The sequence below is a fragment of the Cololabis saira genome, chromosome 9 (genome assembly GCF_033807715.1).
Source record: "Cololabis saira isolate AMF1-May2022 chromosome 9, fColSai1.1, whole genome shotgun sequence".
In the NCBI taxonomy this organism is placed as follows: domain Eukaryota; kingdom Metazoa; phylum Chordata; class Actinopteri; order Beloniformes; family Belonidae; genus Cololabis; species Cololabis saira.
The window spans coordinates 38431195-38452176 of record NC_084595.1 but is presented as its reverse complement, the minus strand read 5'-3'; the positions used below and the strand labels follow the sequence as shown (position 1 = coordinate 38452176).

The following is a 20982-nucleotide window of genomic DNA, read 5'->3' as shown; positions in this document are numbered from 1 at the left end:
ACACAACAAAGAGAGGGCATTACAAGACAACAGGTGGGTGTTTCAAAGTGTTTACATAAAATATACATACAGAGTGCATATTATTTACATTTAAGCTGGTATTGGTTGCCAAATATCATAAGAATACATTTTTACTGAAATTCTGGCAAAGAATTCAGACAAATTCAGGCAAAACAGAAATGGAAATTCAAAATATATAAATAAAAGTGAAGACAGATGACAAATCAGGTGTGTAGAAAGTTGATGAGTGACGACCAGATGGAGATGGTTCTAGTGCTGAGCGTTGGGTGTGATAATCCATGGAGAGTAAGTTTTTCCGTTGTGCTATGTTTATTTTTTTTCATGTATTTCCAGTCCATGAGGATAGTTTTCTTGGCGATAGTTAAGGCTACAAGGATTCATTTATTGTTTGAATTTGTCAGATTTATTGTTGATGTGTCGACAAGTAATCAGAGGGATGGAGATAAGGGGATGTGGAAATCAAGAAAAGACATTTTACAAGAAATTTGACAGTGACTTTGTGACCTCAGACCAAAATTGCTGAACAGGGGTGCAGTACCAAATGGAGTGGATGTAAGTGTCTGGTTGTTTTATGGTTTAGTTAATACATATTTCAGCTGAGCATCCCATTTTAAACATTTTCCTTCTTAAATGTAGTTAATAACCTTGAAGAACGGGACACAAAATGAGACTTGCTTGCCCCTGTAAAGCTGGATGGACCACAGAAAACGCATCACATCATTCTGGACGTTTAGTCCAACAATGTGTTTTACCACATTTGTGAGATGTAGAATGATTAACTAAATAGGTGAAGACAAAATGACAGATTGGACAACTATTAGCATATGAAATTTAAAAAACTGTAGTGATATTTTTCAGCCAAGTTCCTGAAACCTCTCCTTGCAGGTCAATGGAGACACCAGTGTGTTAGACTCCATGAAACTCCCCCAAACACCCCCCAATGGACACGGGCCATGTTTCTTCTAGCCAGGGTTAGGTGTTGATGTTGGTGTGTTTCACGTTGCTATAGTCATTTTAAAATGATTTCCTGGAATGTATGAGTTGTTCATCTCTGGAAATTAGGCCTGTGTTGAAAAAATCGATTTCCCAATTCTAAATCGATTCTCATATTAATTCCTAAAAATCGATTCATATGTCTAAAGATCGATTTTTTTTAATTTTTTTTATTTTTTTTATTTATTTATGTTTTGTTTTTTTTCATCATTACATTACAACTTTTGATTATTTTTTTGTTTATCCCCAAAAAAGGAATGTTTTGTTGGACACGAGAACAACTGGGGCCATGTTTTTGCCTTTAAATATGTTTAAAGGTATGAAAACATTAAAGTGTTAGGTTATAATTGCATAAATTGTCTATATTTCATTACTTTATATACTGTCTTGGGGTTACATTTGCAAAAACTGCTAAAAACCAAATGCTCAAAAATTAAAAACCAAAATGGACCGAAAATGGAACAAATAAAAACGGAATGTGGGAAAAAATAAAACCGATTTCATCCGTCTCTGTTTCCTCCCTGGATCTGTTTGGTAATTCTGACCCACATGATGTTTCTGAAAGCAGTTCTATCAGCATTCTGGGAGCTGATTGGTCCTTACAGCATCATTAGCTGCCAATACTTGCTGTTGAATCTCAATATGTGATAAATAGATGTGGTAACACAGTTAGTAGAGAGTAATAGTGTCAGTGGTGGAGATGGTGTTGGCGGGACCCGCCCAGAACTACAGGGCCAAGACAATAAAGAGACAATTTGACTTTCTGAGGTGTCTTTAATATTTACAACTACTATGGAGCTCTATTGCAGGGACAAATGAGGTTTTTAATAGGCTTTGGTTACATCGACACTATTTGTTAATACGTCCTCGTAATGCAGCTAAATTTGAACTTGTGGCTTTAATTTCAAAATGTGCAGCTGCTTCTTGAAAACAACTGAAACAAGACGTCTGAATCTCACACTCTTTCTAGTACTGTTACTGCGGTTGAGCAGAAAATTGACTTCCTCTTTGTAGCAGTGAAGATGGAAGAGCAAGTGGAAAGTTTATATTTGTGCGTTTGAAACCTTTGCTTTGCCTTTTGGCTCTTGTATGTTCAGCTGGGCGGCTATTGCACTACCAAAAATGTATTTATTGAAATAAGTCAGGCACTGCATTTTGAAAATGGGTTATTAAATCAGCCTGGATCTTTTCAATGTTCTGAAACGTCTTACTTTTCAGCAGCCAAAAGAAAAGGGCAGAAAGCGCATGGTCTCTCTTTGCAAACACACTTCAAGGTTTTCTGGGATGCTCAGTAGTCTCTGCTGTGATTTAGCAGGAGCGGATATTGTGAGGGGCAGCAAGGAGCCAGCTGGCACAGTCTGCTGAGCTTCCCAGCCGCAGGACGAGTGGGTACTTGAAAAACTGTGCCACTGTCTGTCCCAGGAAGCCCCGTTTGTGCCTTGTGCCAGGCGGGGCAGACAGACAGGGTGGGATGGGAGCTTTAACTGACAATGAGGGCTTTTGTTGGGGTGGTGTGTGTGTGTGTTTGTCCGGGGGGGGCTTAAAACACTTTTACACAATAGAGGGCAGATAAATGTTTTTCCTTTTCCTCATAAACACCTCAGATTTCTTTCTGCTCTTGTGTAAAACCTTGCAATGGCTGCTTGTTAAATAGTTGCATATGCCTTCGTAACCCTTTGAGCGTTTACTTGAAAGCTAATTCTTTAGTATATAGGCGTTGTCATATGGCCACAAAAGTAGTATGAGGAAAAGAAAATGCTCGTCCATCTGGGAAGCATAAAACAGTAGCCATGCAGCAGAGGTCATCTTCTGCACAGTGACAGGTATGTTTTCATTGTAAAAAGAAAAAAAAGCAGTTCCCATGAAAGACAAAGATGGCGGCAGGGCTGCCGACAAGACGCGATTAATTCATTTCCCCTCTTTCTCTCCGTCATTGCCCCCCATCATTTATCATCTGCTGCCTCATTTAGGGTGCTATCATTATTCACAAGGGCAGTGGAAATCTGTGTAATTCCTCTCTAGATGAAAGAGGCACTCGGCAATCAGTCACCGTGTTCACATATCGTCTCTTATTTTTACATTTTTCCCAAGTGGAAGATTTGCGCCTGAAAAGGAGCTATTAAAGCCTTATTTGCAGTTTATGTAACGCTCCACACTGGAGTTGGACAAGGTTGTAAAAAGTCTCTGATGTCTACATCACAGCTTTAATTTGGCACATCAAAAGGCTTTATTTAGTCTCTCCCGGAGCCTTGTTTTGTGCCGCTGAAGCCAAAAAGACGTGACTCACTTCGTAAGGGGAAAGTTTGAAAAACTTGATGCACCCATAGAAAAGTTTTAAGAGTGAATGTTTCTAATCATGGAACTCCCTCTGTCTCTCCTTTTTTAAGGCTCTTCTACACTTATCACGAACGATGATTTACAAGCGGGGACCAATGACATCAGCAACACCTCAAAGCGCATCATTACTTTCACCGTGATGCGGCAACCCAAACTGGGGCATCTGGTGTCGAGGCAGCTGGATAATTCAACAGTAGACATCTCCACTTTCACACAAGATATGGTGAGTGGAGAGCTGGACACGGTGTCGCCATTTCTCATCGGAAATAAACATATACTTCAATGGATGTGGCCCAGGAATTAGAAAAAATCAAAGAAATCGGGGTTCATCATATTTCCACAGTAGCGTATGAATGTCATGAAAAATGTCATACATTCTGGATTCATTACAAATCAACTGAAATATTGCAAGCCTTTTATTATTTTAGTTTAAGAAAACTCAAATATCCTATCTCTTATCTTAATCTTAAACTGTAAGCCATAATCAGCAATATTAAAATAATGAAAGGCTTGCAATATTTGAGTTGATTTGTAATGAATCCAGAATGTATGACATTTTTGTTTTGTTAATTGCATTACAGAAAATAAAGAACTTTATCACAATATTCTAATTTTCTGAGACAGTCCTGTCAGTTTGCAAATTTTCTCCAAAACCCATAATGTCGACAAAACGTTCTGCACCGATTCTCCCGTTCAGATCCAATTACTCGGGTCGCAGTGGGGCGGTGCTGATCTCCGCAATTTGAAGCCTTGTATGATAATAATAATAATAAAGGTTACTACTTCATGGATTTCACCTATCACAGGTTCTTTTTGGAACGTAACCCTGCGAAAAATGAGGGATTACTGTGTTTCTAATGGATTAACTGACACAGTGGAGGCTGTGACTGTTTACTGCTGAGCAAAGCACATGTACATTAATAATTCTCTCCGGTACCTGACGTAGTGACGTGTGTCAGAGAGAGTGAGATGTTGAATTTCTTCCGGCTGATAAACTGGAGAGTCTCTGTTCCCCAGGTGGACAGGAAAGAGGTTGTGTATATTCAAACCCCCATCGAGTCAGTGGGCTGGGAAGCTATGGACTCCATGACCTTCTCCGTCTCATCTCCACCCGCTTCTACGGAAAGTCAGACCTTTAAAATCGACATCTCCTATGAGAATACTGGACCTGAACACAACACAGTCCTCCTCGCAAACGCAGGTAGGGAGCAGTATTCTGCAGGTGTGCCAGCAGTCTCGTGAGGTTTTATCTAAATCAGGGGTCGGCAACCCGCGGCTCTAGAGCCGCATGCGGCTCTTTAGCGCCACCCTAGTGGCTCCTTGGAGCTTTTTCAAAAATGTTTGACCTTTTTTTTCCTTTTTTTCTTATTTTTTTCTCTTTTTTTCCTTTTTTTCTTCTTTTTTTCTTTTTTCTTCCTTTTTAATCTTGACATTCCGACTTCTCTAAATTTTGACTTTTTTCTCAACATTTCGACTTTTTTCTCAAGATTGTACTTCAACATTAATCTTGACATTTTGACTTTTTTCTCGAAATTTTGACTTTTTTCTTGTGCATAATGAAAAAATCTTCCCCGGGTTATAACTAATATAGATACATGCAGCATGTGTTGCCTTCATTCTCTTTTTTTTTCTTCTTTTTTTCTTTTTTCTTCCTTTTTAATCTCGACATTTCGACTTTTTTCTCGAAATTTTGACTTTTTTCTCGACATTTCGACTTTTTTCTCGACATTTCGACTTTTTCCTCAAGATTGTACTTCAATATTAATCTTGACATTTCGACATTTTTCTCGAAATTTTGACTTTTTTCTCGTGCATAATAAAGAAATCTTCCCCCAGTTATAACTAATATAGATACATGCAGCATGTGTTGCCTTCATTCTAAGGCTTAAGGCTGATTTATGGTTCCGTGTTACACGATTTAATGCAGAACCATTATTCAGGCTTTATTCAAGACTTTTCATTTTTTGCGGCTCCAGACATATTTGTTTTTTGTGTTTTTGGTCCAATATGTCTCTTTCAACATTTTGGGTTGCCGACCCCTGATCTAAATAAACGTTTGCTTTGCATGTTAGTGGCTGACAATCTCGAAAAATGAAGAAATCCAAAATGTGTTTGTTTGATCTTTTCTTGGTAACAGGTGCGGCGCTGAAAGAAGGGGAGAGCGTTGTCATCGACGAGTCAAAGCTGGACGCCTCCAACCTGATGTCCAAGCTGCCGACGCCCCTGCGCGGTTCCCACGAGGTCTGGTTTCAGGTGACGTCTCTGCCTCAGCACGGCGTCATCGTGGTCGGAGAGAGAAACCTCACCAAAGAGAAGCCCAACTTCTCCCAATTCATCGTCAGCAAATACGGCATCACCTACAAGCACGACAACTCTGAGACGACGCGTGATTGTTTTGTGTTCAGCGCGTGGGTCAATCCCAAGGGCAGGACAGCAGAACGTCCTCAAGATGAGAGGGACGTCGTGGTGGAGCGTTTCAACATTACGGTCACACCTGTGAACGATCAGCCCCCTCTGCTGAAAACCAAAGCTCCCAGTCTGAGGGTGGTGCAGGGAGATAAGGTCGTCCTGGGGCCAGATAACCTCCGGGTGGAAGACTTGGACGATCCTCCAGAGGCCATTACGTTCTCAGTGATTAGCAAGCCGAGCAACGGTCACCTAGCCGTGGAAGGAAGTTTGAACGAGCCCATAGAGACCTTCACCCAGGCCCAGATCAACAACAGAAGTGTCTTCTTCATCCACGACGGAGTCTCCGTCTCCGGAGTGTTTTATTTCAGCGTCTCAGACGGACATCATAAACCAATATATAAACTTTTTAACTTAGAAGTGACGGAAATCACCATCTCGCTGGTCAACCGTAGTGGACTGTACCTGCAGCAAGGCGGCACCTCGGTCCCGTTGACCCGGGAAAACCTCGCCGCTGAAACCAACGGCAAAAATGTGACCATTCACTACGAAATTACAAAGCCCCCCGCGTTCGGCAAACTTCTGAAGGACAACCAAGAGGTTACACATTTCACACAGGAAGATTTACAGCCCGGAAGGCTGTCCTACCATATGACCTCCCTCTCCTCCTCACAGGACTGCTTTGAGTTCGCAGCCTTCACCTCAGAGGCTAATCTGACCGGCCAAGTGCTTAACGTCACTGTCCAGCCTCTGATCCAGATCGGCAAAGATTTGAGGATTCCCACCGGAATTACGGTCAAACTCAACTCCAGCTTTTTTGATGCCTCTGAACTGGCCAGTGTAAGTGACAGTGATCCCGTCTTTAAGATTATATCCCATCCCCGGTATGGGAAAGTAGTTCAGACCGAACCTCGTGTGTCCAGGAGAATGCTACCGGTTGAGAACTTCACCTTTCAGGAGTTGATACAGGAGAAAATAGCCTTGGAGTTAAATGCCAACATGACTGGAGTCGCTGAGCTAAATGACTCGCTGGTGTTTGAGCTGAGAGCTGCTAACGTCCAACCTGCTAGAGGGGAGTTCCACTTCACAGTGGTGCCGTATGATCCTGCTCTGTTTCCAACCACAAACAGTCCCGTCCCAACCACATCACCGGCCCCGCCGACGCCAGACCAGAATTCCCGAAATGGGACGGCTTCCCCTCCTCCGTCTACCGTCTTCCTCTCCACCCAGCAGCCGAGCAAAAACCAGCAGAAATTCAAGGGCCGCGGCCGCTGGGGGAGCTCGAACAGAACCAGCCTTTACAGCACCACTCTGGGGAAACCCCCTCAGACGGAGAACTTCCCCTTCAAGAACACGCCGGTGCGTGTGGAGTCCTACCCTCAGAAAACCTCCAATCCACTCCTGGTCATCCTCCCGCTGCTGGCCCTTCTGCTGCTCGTCATCATCTTCGTGGTTCTGGTTGTTTTCCTTCGACACAACCGGCGCCGGAAGCAGAGCACGGCGGCAGCGCTGCACGCCGCTGCTTCCAACCATCAGTCTTACAGCGGCCCGGCGCAGAGGAGCGCAGCCGTCCCCTCGGTCACCGTCACCCCCCTGAGCCCCAGCTGCCCCGGGAGTCCCGTCCTCGGTCAGCTGTCGTCTTCATATCAGGGCTCCCCGTACAGCACCGTCGACTCCAATCTACTCATCAGTTCTTGGAGCAGCGATTCTCCTGCGACATCCTCCCACCTCATTAGAGTCGCCACCCCCACTCTGCAGAAGAACCAGTATTGGGTTTGATATTCCCAACACGGGCTGCCGTCCATCCGTCCTGGGAACTGGAGAGCATTATTGAGTGAGAGACGCGGTACAGGCCGGGGCAGGCTGCCACCCAGACATAAACAAGACAACCGTGCATGCTTCCGACTCACCGGTCAACCTAACATGCTTGGACTGAGGGAGGACGAGCACCTGTAGGTTGGAACTCCACACAGATACTAAGAGGTGAAGCAGTAATCCCTGCACTACTTATGCCCCAAACACCATCTAGCTTCTAGAGATGTATAGACTGAGGTGTGTTTTTGTCGTTAAAGAACGGTACTTTGAAATATTAACTGCTGCAAGTAACAATTAATACGGTGGCCGACAAGGGCCAAACTCACTGCAACGGCCTAACGCCTCTCAGTTAAGGGAAACGGCTTCAAGTACAGAAACGATTCAAATTCACAAACTCAAAACGAGGTACAAAAAGAGGAACGTGGTGCAAATGAAAAAACGTGCTGCAAAAAACAAAGACAAATGCAGCATCATCAAACGCGCTGCAAATAAAATGCGTAACAGCTCAACGGACAGACACACGGGATGTAGAGAGAAACCGAACAGCTGACTGTAACGTTAAAATATAATAATGAAACGTCTTGCAATGTACAGCGTTGTACAGTGATATAAACCACATTATATCACATTACCGTTCCCGCTGTATTTTTAAACCATGGATGTAAACACTGTGATTCAGTGAGCTGTTGGGTCTCTCTCTACATCCCGTGTGTCTGTCCGTTTTGTGCTTTGCATCGTTTCTCTATTTGCAGCGCGTTTGATGATGCTGCATTTGTCTTTGTTTTTTGCAGCACGTTTTTTCATTTGCACCACGTTCCTCTTTTTGTAGCTCGTTTTGAGTTTGTGAATTTGAATCGTTTCTGTACTTGAAGCCGTTTTCCTTAGCTGAGACGCATTAGGCCGTTGCAGTGCGTTTGGCCCTTGTCGGCCACCGTAAATTAACCATAAATGAACAATGTTATTCCAAGGTACACACTAAATGAGTAATGAATTCATAACATGACACATTTTTTTGTTATTGTATGGTTTGTGTATGTTGCCCCTGCTCGATTATCGCAGTAAAACCCCTTGAACTCAGGTGGAGCTCCAAATACAGGCCATTTTAAAAAGGAAGCGACGTGTCCGAGGCTGCAGGAGGAACATGAGACATCTCTCTCCCACGTTGCTGTTGTCAATGTTAAATTAGTCATATAGGCTTGCAGGAACCGTCTTGGTTTCCTTTTCTGTTGCCACACAAATCCATTTCACACATTATGTAGAAAGCAACGTTTTGCAGCGAAAGAGCAAGTTTATCTCCGTACCTGCCGATCTAAACGCCGATCTGAAAGGTCAATGCCAAGCGAGAACCACAGCTCCACTGTGGCAATATTATTGCTAATTTGATAAACGAAACCTTTTACATTAATGGCTCCTGCAGCATCAAAGACAGACATGTTGCATTGTGCAACATGTTAAGCTGAACCAGGGTGGTTTTGAGCTTCTCTTTAGCTGCAGGCCCTTCAAACACGGGTTTACAGCCTAAACCAACCACTGTTGTGGGCTTAGTTTGGTGGAAAGAATTGACTCATTGGAGAGTTTACAAAGTGGTAATTATTGTTGTAAACGCTGAGCCGTGGTTGAGTGGTCCTGCATGTTGAAGTTTCCTACGTTAGTTCTGATCATCACTGGCAAACATGATACTGAGGACAGCTCCAAACTGTGAATTACTCATACTGACACGAGCACGAAGAGTTATATATACCCTCGCTGTACTAAACCGGCCAGTTAGTGGGAATTTAAATTGATTGTTGAGATTTTATATGGTTTTTATGTTATATATTGAGAAGTCTTTTGTAAACTCAGGTATTTAGTTTAAGAGTTAAAGTCATGGTACTGCTGTCAAAGGCTGCTTGTGCTGTCAGTAGTCAAAGATTGTTTAAATCTACAGGACTGAACATGATGAGACTGACAGCTCTACGTTCAAACGGGAGGTTTTGTACGATTATTAGAATCACGCCTGTTTTTAAATGCGATTGAAATCACAGTGGTTTAAAAGCACACATGTTAATGGTCTGTTTTTGTTTAACAGCACAACATATTATTAGATTTGAAAGAATATAGGCACAAATTGTACATATTCTGATGATTTAACTCTGATTTAGATGTCAAAATATAAATATGAGGATGATTTGTAAAGAATGGCTGGACAAGGTGGAGAGTTTTATATGTGTCCACAGAACAAGAGTACTTTTTAAAACTACTGACACGTCTTTCCAAGACAAACGAACACAACATGCCACCGTCTGAAAAGAATGCTGGTATACTGTATGTACATTGTATTTATTCTAAAGGTCAGGTTGTTGTCATGGCGTACTGTATGTAACACTACTGTAAACTGCTCACTGCTGTCACACGGAGGAGCTCTGGGAGATGAGACTTTGTTGTAAACCTTTTTATTTTGAACAGAAATGTCGATCCACTGTATTCCAGTTCCACCTTAAAGATCTAATTTCATATTTATTTATACAGTATTTTTAATAATCATGATAAACAATAAATGTTTACCATCCTTTCCTGCTGTCGTCCAAATCATGCTCCGCTTCATAATTTCTTCCTTCTCAACAATAATATTGATAGTTTTCTCCATCGCTGGGATTTAAAGTGTCTTGCTGCCTTTTTTCCTCCTCTTTAAGGTGATAAACACCGAGCTGCCAATGATCGATAGGTAGATTATTACCATTGCTTCTAACGGTTTTCTGCAATTACTCCAACGTGGTTTTCTTGCATCCAAGAGCAAGTTAATGTGCAACGTTTTGTCATGTGATCTGCACCAAGATGGGAATGTGTCGTAGCCAGTACTGGAGTTGAGGGGGGATGAGGGGGGATGGCATCCCCCCTGAAATAAAAACGGTCAAAATCATCCCCCCTGTAAAACTGCCATCCCCCCTTTCCATCCCTTATGTCATTTCATCAATGAATGTGGTTTTACTGCTATTTCAACATTTAGAGTCATCACCAGATGAATACCAGAAAAATAACTTATTTGACAATTTTCACCTGTTTCAAGTAAACTTTCACTTGAAATAAGTAGGAAAATCTGCCAGTGGGATTTGAGACTTCTTATTACAAGCACAAAAATCTTCTTTCACTGGCAGATTTTTCTTCTTATTTCAAGTGAAAATCTACTTGAAACTGGTGAAAATTGTTGGGTTTTTTTTTCCAGTGATGAGTCGTTGTTGTTTTAAGTGTAATGAGATTTTTTTACTAAAATTAGACATTTTAACTAGAAATGAGACAAATATTCTTGTTAAGATTTTGAGTTTTTGCAGTGATCCATTTTACTTATCCTGTGAAGGACAGAGTCATATGGATAAGTTCAGAAAACTTTTTTATTGTTGTGTTTTGATGTATTTGATGTAAGCCCAGTGGATATTTAAAGCTTACAGAAGGCTGCATTTAACTGCTGCTATGTCATTCCTGCAGTATTTCTGCAGGTGTTTTGGTCAGTGCTATTATTTGTAATATATTATATTATTTGTAATCAGCACAAATTATCTGTCCCCACATGATAAAATCCACCACCCCCCCTGGTCGTAGCCGTCTCTAAAATACAGTAAATATCTGTGGATGCCCACAATCTTGAAGCTGTAAAGCACAAAGATGTTTTTCTGTAATGAAGCTGCACGGTAGGAGTCGGAGACACAGCTGATGGTTTTACGTGAAGAGAGCGGCTGCTTGTTCTCCTGACCCCAAACGCTCGGCGTCCCAGGGCGTCACACGTCTTACCTAAACATGACGCTGAGCAGCCGGTTGGTCCAGACGTCCGGCGAGTCCATGGCTTTGCTTGTGCAATGAGCAATGAGCAATGGTGTCTCCTGTGAGCTGCAAACATGACACGACCATGTGAAGCCACAAAGTCAAGCAGCAACATCTGTGCTGGGATCACGTTTCTAAACACGAGATTGTTATTTACTCACACAAAATTTCACTGCAATCTAATTATTAATCTTATTAAAATTGATTTACCCTTTTAGAAAGTTGAAACTATTTCCTGATTCAATGTTTCTTACATTCTTTTGTAAAGAATAACATAAGGATGGAGTGCAAGATCTGTCTTTGAAACTATATTTTTTAAGTGTGTTTACAGAAGCTGGTTTAAGGGGGAGTTCTGAACACCGCTTCACTTCCTGTTGCCTCGTCTTCTTTTATAATCAGCAAATCTCTTCACGCGGTCAGATCGTTCTGTCCCTGCAGCATCTTTATCTTTCACTGAGCTGTGTGAAAGGCACAGACGGAGCAGCCTTCTTAACGCCCTGTACCACCTACAAAGGTGGTAGTAAAGGCATAATGGAGGTGAAATGAGTGATCTGTGAAATGGCGAATGCAGAAAGGTGTAACAGGGCTGCAAATATGGCTACAAAGTCTGCGGAGGAGTAGATAAAAATACTCTATACTTAATACCAACTGAGCCCTGTCCTGTGCAATTCATCGCTAAAAGCCGACCCGTTGCGATTGGCTCGGTACGTTGTGTACCGGTAGTTTGCTGGGATTGTGAGAGGTAGCAGACCCATTTCAACTGCTAATTTTCACGAAGTAATTTAACATAAGTGAGCTGTCTCCTCTCATCAACCTTCACCAGGCTTTTTTTTTGTTGTTTTTTTAGTAAAACTTTTTTTCTTGCTCGAAATTTAACAAACTACTCATTCGGCCACTTCCTGCCAGCTCCGATATGGTTCTGTTTTTGCAGCATAGATGTGAGATATTTCACTATCAAGCTTTTTGTGTGTTCAATGGAGTTAGTTTTAAATCAAACTTGGAATAAACTGCAGATATTTTGCTTGCTTGACTGATGAGGAAGTAATTAACAAAAAAAAGAGGCATCAAATGAGCTACTTCTTTATTCGTAGAGAATTTTATGTGTGTAAGTAAAAACAAAAGTGTTTGTTTTTTACCAAAGTAAAAGCAAAACTTCAGTTTGGTGAAACACTTTCAATGTAGACTGAACATAAAAAGTTGCCTCTACTGCAGCAGATGTGAAGCAAAATGGGATGAACAATCTTAAAAACACGTTTTTCCCTGTGATTTAGTTGTGACTGTTCAGTTTCACCACCACACCCACCTTTAACAGCTGAACACTGCTCCTCCATCTCCTCTGAGCTACGACCGAGTCCACTGACCTCAGAAACATGCTTTCTGAATGCTCTCAGTTTTTAATTAAAAATGAAAAAACATTTATTTAGGCCAGCAGCAAGGGGTTAACATCCAGACAGCTGACTCCTCTCTTTACGCGTTCACAAATACACACAGTCATAAGTGTCCTGTCCTGAATCCAAAGTAACTCAAACTCACTCCAGGTGGCAAAACCCACTTAGCTTGAGCTGTTTCTTTGTGACAAGAGCAGAGTTGGACTCACACAATCACTGGCTCCTAGAGAGACCACCCAGAGCTGTTATTATTAACACATGATCTGAAACGCTGAGCTGAAACGATCCCGGCCAGAAACAACTCCTGCTCAGTTGGATTGAATCATTTTCAGAGAAGTGTGTTTGGGATGTCACAACAAGAACTGCAAGCCTTTGTGCCAAACGTTCATCTTTCTCCCACATTTGCATTACAGGCAAGATTTACATTATCTATGAGTGTAAATGTTAAGACAAATGAATTTACCTTATTTTCTGGACAATAAGCCGCTACTTTTTTCATAGGTTTTGAACCATGCGACTTATACAAAGGTGCGGCTATTCTGTGGATTTTTCTTCCACTGCTAGGGGCGCTCTAACCGGAATTACAATCAAAACTAAGACAAAATAAATGCAAAGAAGAATACGCTACTTCTTCTTTAGCAGATAGAAGTAGGTAGAAGCAGATTTCAAACAGATAAATAGATAAATAAATACCGATTATTTTCTCTTGGTTCTGTCCCGTTTTAATCAGCAAAGTTGCTGCCGTGTTAAAAGACACTGTTAGGAAAGGATCTATTTAGGTACAAACATGTACATCATTTACACTTCAAAATGGTTCTGTACATGTAGTAAATATCTAATCTAACAACATAAATATCTGCGGCTTGTATATCTTTTTTTTCAAATAGAGTGGATGCAGCTTCTATGCAGGTGCGGCTTGTATATCTTTTTTTTAATTATTTTTTAAAAAATAGAGTGGATGCGGCTTATAGTCCAGAAAACACGGTAACTTTCCTTCCTTTCCTTTCCTCTTCTAAGCTCGTGCCATCTTTGGCCTCTTTGTGATTGCAGGACGAGTGTCCCATCTCTTCTGTGACCACAGAGAGCACGGAGCATACACAATCTTCCAAACTCAATTTCTCAGTGCCTTCTTTGTTAAATTGCATTAAATACTGTAATGTAACGGATGCAAATCCAACTGGCCAGAAAGAAGTCCAAAGTACAGCCATATCTACAACGTTGGAGTTTATCCGTTCTGAACCACCTCTGTCAGGGTTTGACACTTCCCCCCAGTTTGTAACTTTCATTTTCTATCTTGCCCCGCCTGTGTCCCATCTGCCCTGATTGTGTCTGCACCTGTGTCTCGTCATGTCTCGTTATCCCTTCAGTATATCTTGTCTTGTCATTCCTTGGTTCCCTGTCGGTCCGTACTGTTCTCTCCTCCATGTCTCCCCGTTGTTTTGTCCTGTTCCTGTTTTTTGTTTAATCCTGCTCTGCAGCACTTTGCTTTTGCCTTTTTTGGATTAAAACCCTTGTTTTTGAGAACTCCTGCCTCCAGCCTCCCTCTGTCTCCTGCACTTGGGTCCTTAAAAAACCAAACCATGACAACCTCGGCTAAACGCTGGGCTCTTCACAGTCAGTTTGGATTTTCATGTTAGTCGGCATGTTTTTTAGTTGAATTAACATTTCTAATTTCCCCGTTTTAACATACAAGACAGTGTCGATTGAGATATTGTGAAACATACAGTACATCTTGTGTCATTTACGCATCATTCCTATGTTTGCGTCTCCGTTCATAAAAGTACTTGTGAATCATCTCAAAAGGAGGAAACTGCTGCTGAAAATCGCTGACAGAGTAAAATTGAAACGTCTGGTCGGAAGCAGTCACATGTTCAGCATTCGCGGCCGTCAGGACTTACATTGACCTTACTGGCTGTTAAAGGGTTAGCAACACCATTTTCACTCTACCATTTCAATTTGAACACTTGATATTTAAATAGGAGCTCACTTAGGTTATAAAGGCCTTCAGCTTATGTATTTTCATTGTACCCATGTTTAACAAAACACTGTGACAGTGAGATGGGGCTGATGCCTTCTTGCCCTCGTATATCAGATCTCACACTAATCATAGTAATTATACAGGTTGGAAATTGTGGGGCAGGGTGTTGAAGAACAAAAGCATCCTGTAAGACGAGGCAGAGGGAGACATTTGGCACAGATACACAGATGGCTAATTAAATCACTTCCACCTTCACTTGGATCTAGGAAGGACTTTGTGTCACGACGAGCAAAGACTTAATCTTCTTTTTTTTTGTCAACTGCTGCAAGAATAACAGCGCCAGTGGAGTGGAAAAGTCATCAAAGCGTCATTTAGTTTATTCATAAAAGCTAATCAAGGCACGTAAAATACTGCAAAGGCTTTCAGAATCTCACACGCCGGTGCTGAAAGCCACGACGGTTGCCCTTTAGAAGAAGAAGGCCTCTCCTGCAGATGATGGAGTAAAACAAATGCTGCAGTCCCACTCATGGCACCAGTGCCATGTGTCTCTTTGTTCTTGTCTTTTTCCTCTGGAACTGAAGTGGGTTCATGAGCATATCTCCTCTGCTGGGGAGGGATTATTGCCCAGTTCATTAACAGGCTTCGGTGAGGAGCGAAGCTTTCAGTCTGCACGCGGCTGAGAAACGTGCTCTGCACATATTGACAGTGATTTAACTATTAAAATGTAAAATTAAAACGTATTCTTTGGTAGTTTGGTGTAATTGTTGCCTTTATCTTTAAATTTAGGGACGTTAATTTGTAAAATATCCACACTTTTATGTTTTTCTCTCTTGTTTTGACTTGTTGGAGGCGTCCTCTGCTCCAAAGCAACCCCTTTTTTGACTCATATTACTTTTTGGTCAAATTTGAAGAGTTCACTCCTACAATATTCTCTAATTGTATTTTTCCACTGCAAAGTGAAGGCACCGTTTTAGCCATTTTGTCTTATTGGGTATTTGGTGTTCCTCTATAATCTAATAAGAAAAAAAGCTCCAATCTGATTAAGACTGACTGATGCATTCATACGCAGTCGGCCTGGCAACAGACAAACACTGACACGCGGTCAATTCCCAGACACCCCGATGTCCAGTGATTTGACTGATTTGTTACAGGCAGCTGATCGATTCATCCGCAGGATCATGGGCAGACGTCATGCACCAGATGTTTTCCTGATGTTGAGCTCTCCCTGAAGCCTTGTTCGGAGTCCCATGTGAAGCGAATCATTTTGCAGCATTGAGCAGGGAAGAGGTAATGTGGTGTGACTGGAATATTGACACGTGGACACGATCAAACCCTCTCTGTCACTGTGCTCACTCGACTGGAGTGTGTAAACCAAAAACTCCTTCCTCTCATCAAGAGAACATTTTGCAGTTGAACAAATGCTCGGTCCTGTTTTAAAGAGTAAGGAGAGTCATTAGGGATGAAAATGACTGATCAAACCACTTTAACTTTCTTTGGGCCCGATTTACTAAGATCCTAAATAAAGAGTACTAAATTGCGTGTGCACTGAAAAAGTTTGCGCGTGCTGTTGTTGTGTTTTGCGGGTGATCAACTAAGATTGCGTGCGCAATTGATAACAGGTGCAAACCTCAGTATTTAAATGAGGTGTTGCGTGTCTTACAGTTTGCGGCGCAAATTTTGCGCCATGGAGAGTCTGGATGGAAAGCACAGTCATAAGTCACAAGAAAAATGAAGCAAAATGAAATTTGACGAGTTGGAGTTATAGAGATATTAGTGGAAGAGGCAAATTGTTGTGCCGTATTCAGCACCCCTGCCGTGAAAAGCACCCCCTCGTATATTCAATGATAAGTAGACCAAGAAAAAAAACAACACACCGACACTTCAATATATTTATATATACACACTCACACAAACACATACTTAGGAGTTTATATTATATATATTTACAAATATTATGGAAGACAACACAGTAAGCAGGCTATTAATTAATGACATCAATAACCATTTACCCGATTTTTGTTATCTGTGACTGTGATTGTGGGAAAGTATGACTATTGTGGAATCCATGAGCGCATTTAAACATGAATCATTAACACAAAACTGAACGCTAAACAGAACGTGACACGGAATGAGAATATCATTTTTGTCAGACGAGGGGGTGCTTTTCACGGCAGGGGTGCTGAATACGGCACAACACCGGGGTATGACAACTGCAGAACAAGTATAGGCGCACAATGAGAAACACTTTTTTCTCCATGAAAACACGTGATTTATTTATTATCACAAATAAAAAAATGAATGTGCCTCCTATGGCAACCTTTTGCTGAATAATACTCGATTTAACATTCAAATAAAATATTTCTCCTTTTGCATGTGGAGAATCCTCACCACAAGTTGAGCCATCCCCACCCCAGTCCTCAAATCAGGCACCAACAAGCATCCCTGCGTAATGCTGGGCAGATTAGCACCTTCCTTTCGAACGTATTAAATACAGACGCAATCACAATACGCGCAATAACTTTCAGGCTTGGTAAATCTCATTGCACGTGGTAAATGGAGATATTTGCATTTTCCCCTCCCAGTATTTAGCGATTTCTGGCGGGTACGCCCCATATTGATTATTCATCAGGGCAAAAGTACTAAATGAATAGCGTGTGCTATTTTGCTCATTTGAGAGGCGCAGTCCTCTTTGCACGCTGTTAGTAGATCAGCTTGCACATTGGTTTGCGGGTGATGTCAAGTTTGCACACGTTTTTACGCACGCAAACCTTTAGTAAATCAGGCCCTTAGTGTACAAAAAGTGTACAAGTCAATTACCGACGTCACACAAACAAAGTAGGAGAGACTTTGATCATTCATGGCCCTTGTTTTTTTTTTGTTTTTTTTTTAAATACTCAGAGGTACCAGCAATGCCTATAAGCCAGTTTTCTCATCATAGTATGAATCTTTTTATTTATTTACTTTTTAAACATATATATGAGGGGGGTGAGGGGTGACATCCGCTGCAAGTCTGACAAGAAACACAGGAAAACACACAACGGGACACAAGCCTTTGGAATCTGCAAGAGGTAAAACAAACAAACAGGAACAGGCAGAGACACAAACAGCAACCATTTCAGGTCCCTGAAACTGAATCCAGACTAGGCTACTGCGATTATCTGTCCCCCAAAACTGTGGAGTGAGTATGTAGGTGAGTGAGCAGGTGTCTGTGTAACTTTGTGTGTGCAAAGTGAAAACAAGGTTTTACCTGAACTGCAACTAAAGTGGAGGAGGGAGGGAACAACCACGCCACCCGAGAGACCAGAAGCCGACAAGGAAGAAACCTGAACCCAGGCCACTAGCAGCTACACGGAGGACCAGAGGAGGGCGGGAGGAAACCCCCCACCAGCCATAACCACGGGGAGAGGCAGCCAGGAAACCCACGGTGATGGACCGGGACCCAGCCGAGCACCAGCCACCCGGCCCTGGTTTTTAATACTTATCTATCGGATTTAGTTCTCTGGAAACAGGCCATGAACCATCTTCCTTTTGCATATATTGACCATAGTCTGTACTATATCCTGTACACTCAGTACGTTTACCTGCACATCTAACTCAAGCTATTGGCAATAATCGAGCTAAGGAAATCCAAATCCAATCCAAAGGATTATTGAGGTGAGGTGCATTCAACTCAGCGATGCTAGGTGGCGCCACACCCACTTTTCCTTTGGTGTTCTTCCGGTTCCTTCTTCTTCTTCTCCTGCTATGTTGATATTCTGGCTTTCGCTGTGTCGTCCCTTCCGTTAGGGGGGGTCCCGGGGCCGTCACTAGCTCGGCTAAACGTGGGTTGCGTATACATGCTGGAATACCTCGGATTAGGACGCATTATCTGGCACTAATAGTTCGATCTCTAGAGCTTCAGTTCAGTTCGACTACAGCCCGGCTAAGGTGTAGACCTGGCTTTTAAAAAATCGATATCGGTCGGATTAAGGCGACAATTCGACTTTCTGTTAGTGCATGTAAACCTACTGACTGTACAGAATTACCTTGGTTTGTCTGTTTGGACTCAAAATGTACATCGTTTTGGTCCTTGATGAACATTTACTCTCCTGACTGTCTAACAATACCCTACGAAATGTCCCTTTAACATCGAGGCTTGAACATTTGTCTTCGTAATTGGTGAAACAGTTATTTGAAAGGTTATGAGGCATGAAGACACAGGGTGAAAAGTTTGTTTCAGTTCACTTTAAAATAGGTCAGATAGCTGCTGTCTTTAAAACTCTGGGTTGAATCAGGTCATTGGGCAGGAGATGTGGTGTGGTAAACTAATAGGAAATGTCTGTGCGTGCTTGCGTTAAAGACATTACATGAAGGAGTGCAAGTAAGGGATTTTAGAGTCATTTATAAACATGATAAAGAAGCTGTCATCTTTAAGAGGCACAATTTAATGATAAAAAGTCCAAACCAATAGATGACACACTGTTTCTGAGCAAGTTGTTTCATAACAAAAAACTGCCAGATCCTGTGTGCTTGTGCCGTTTTATCAGGGAAGTTTACATCCTCTTAGAGAGCACAGCCTGAAAACTTCACAGACGTTTCCTGCAGTAAACAAACAAAGAGTCTCATTTCAGGACAGGTTGCACTAACTACTAAATACACAAAGCGCTAATAATGACCACATAACTTATGAGGCTGAGAAACTGAAATGGTTCTTGGACTCAGAAAAATCATTGTCTAAATGGGGAAGTGGCCTCTTCTGTTCTTCTCACTTGTTTATTGTAATTAGAGCAACATATGAAACACTAGCCCCTTTCACACAGAAGCCCCTTTCACACAGCCAGTTCGAGGCGGGAACGTTGCGCCTTTAAGCCGCCTCGCTGTTCTGTGTGAAAGTCACGGAGGCGGAATGGGGGGGCCAAGTGGCCCCACCAATAAGCCGGCAGCGGAGGTAGTCACAGAGCCGTCACAGAGACGAAACGGGGTCTGTGTGAATGACACAGCCGGCATGCCGCTGACATGACGGTCGGACTGACGCTGTCGTCACGCCTCTGATTGCGGAACGCCGGCATGCTGTGTGAATTTACAGACGGGAGCGGCGTTATGCCGGCGTTGTATGGTTCTGTGTGAACCAACAAAGGCGGCGTATTGGCAGGACTTCTTTACACCAATATTGCGGAATCTCTGTGTGAAAGGGGCTAGAGATTCCGCAATATTGGTGTAAAGAAGTCCTGCCAATACGCCGCCTTTGTTGGTTCACACAGAACCATACAACGCCGGCATAACGCCGCTCCCGTCTGTAAATTCACACAGCATGCCGGCGTTCCGCAATCAGAGGCGTGACGACAGCGTCAGTCCGACCGTCATGTCAGCGGCATGCCGGCTGTGTCATTCACACAGACCCCGTTTCGTCTCTGTGACGGCTCTGTGACTACCTCCGCTGCCGGCTTATTGGTGGGGCCACTTGGCCCCCCCATTCCGCCTCCGTGACTTTCACACAGAACAGCGAGGCGGCTTAAAGGCGCAACGTTCCCGCCTCGAACTGGCTGTGTGAAAGGGGCTACTGATGGGGGGTGGGGGAGGGGAGAATGCACATTGCCCCCCCCATCACAAAAAAAGGCATGTTCTGTGTGGATCTGTGTGTGGATCTGTGTGTGGATGTGTGTGTGGATCTGTGTGTGGGTGTGTGTGTGGATCTTGGAGGGCAGCCAGAGAGCTGGGGGTGGGGGGGCAGTCAGCATTTTTCAGGCAACATGAATGAGGCCCCACCGGAGTGAGCTTCCTGTGTGAGGGCTATAAAAACAAAAACCGGGGCCGAAGAATGCCGAGTGCTCCCACATTCCTGAACTTTCTGCCAGGTACAGGACACGCAGCAGTGCAGAGCAGCGTGTCCTCCCCGCTTTCCTTGAAGAAAACAGGAAAATACAACATTTCCCAGGCTATACACTGGCAAAAAAGAGAAAGAGAAAGTTGCAGACGCTAGATGCCACAATACCAACATGTTGTCAGATCAGACAAACGGATCCAAGTTTCTTCTCTACTGATCTGCATGTGGGTCCAACAATAGATGTGGGCGGGGACAAGAAATGTCTCCAACATCTTGGCTCAAATCAAACTGCGGTTTACGTCCACTGATTCACACTGCAAATATCATCATTTCATAGTAACGGTTATTAAATTGCAAGATGTTCGCATATTTTAAATAGACACGTCTAACCTTGGCTTAACACTGTTAAGAATGCTGTTTGAATGCAAACTTGAGTGCATCTTATT

General features: G+C 42.6%; 1 protein-coding gene across 1 annotated transcript in view; it reads left to right on the top strand.

Annotated features, from left to right (window-relative positions):
- cspg4ba (chondroitin sulfate proteoglycan 4ba) overlaps positions 1–7906 on the top strand; it is a 28935-nt gene extending 21029 nt beyond the window's left edge. Inside the window, exons 8-10 of the mRNA XM_061729539.1 lie at positions 3402–3574; positions 4369–4552; positions 5489–7906. Of these exons, the coding sequence (XP_061585523.1) occupies positions 3402–3574; positions 4369–4552; positions 5489–7536 (2405 nt within the window). The 3' untranslated portion in view covers positions 7537–7906. The remainder of the gene's footprint in view (positions 1–3401; positions 3575–4368; positions 4553–5488) is intronic.
- Positions 7907–20982: the final 13076 nt, after the last annotated feature.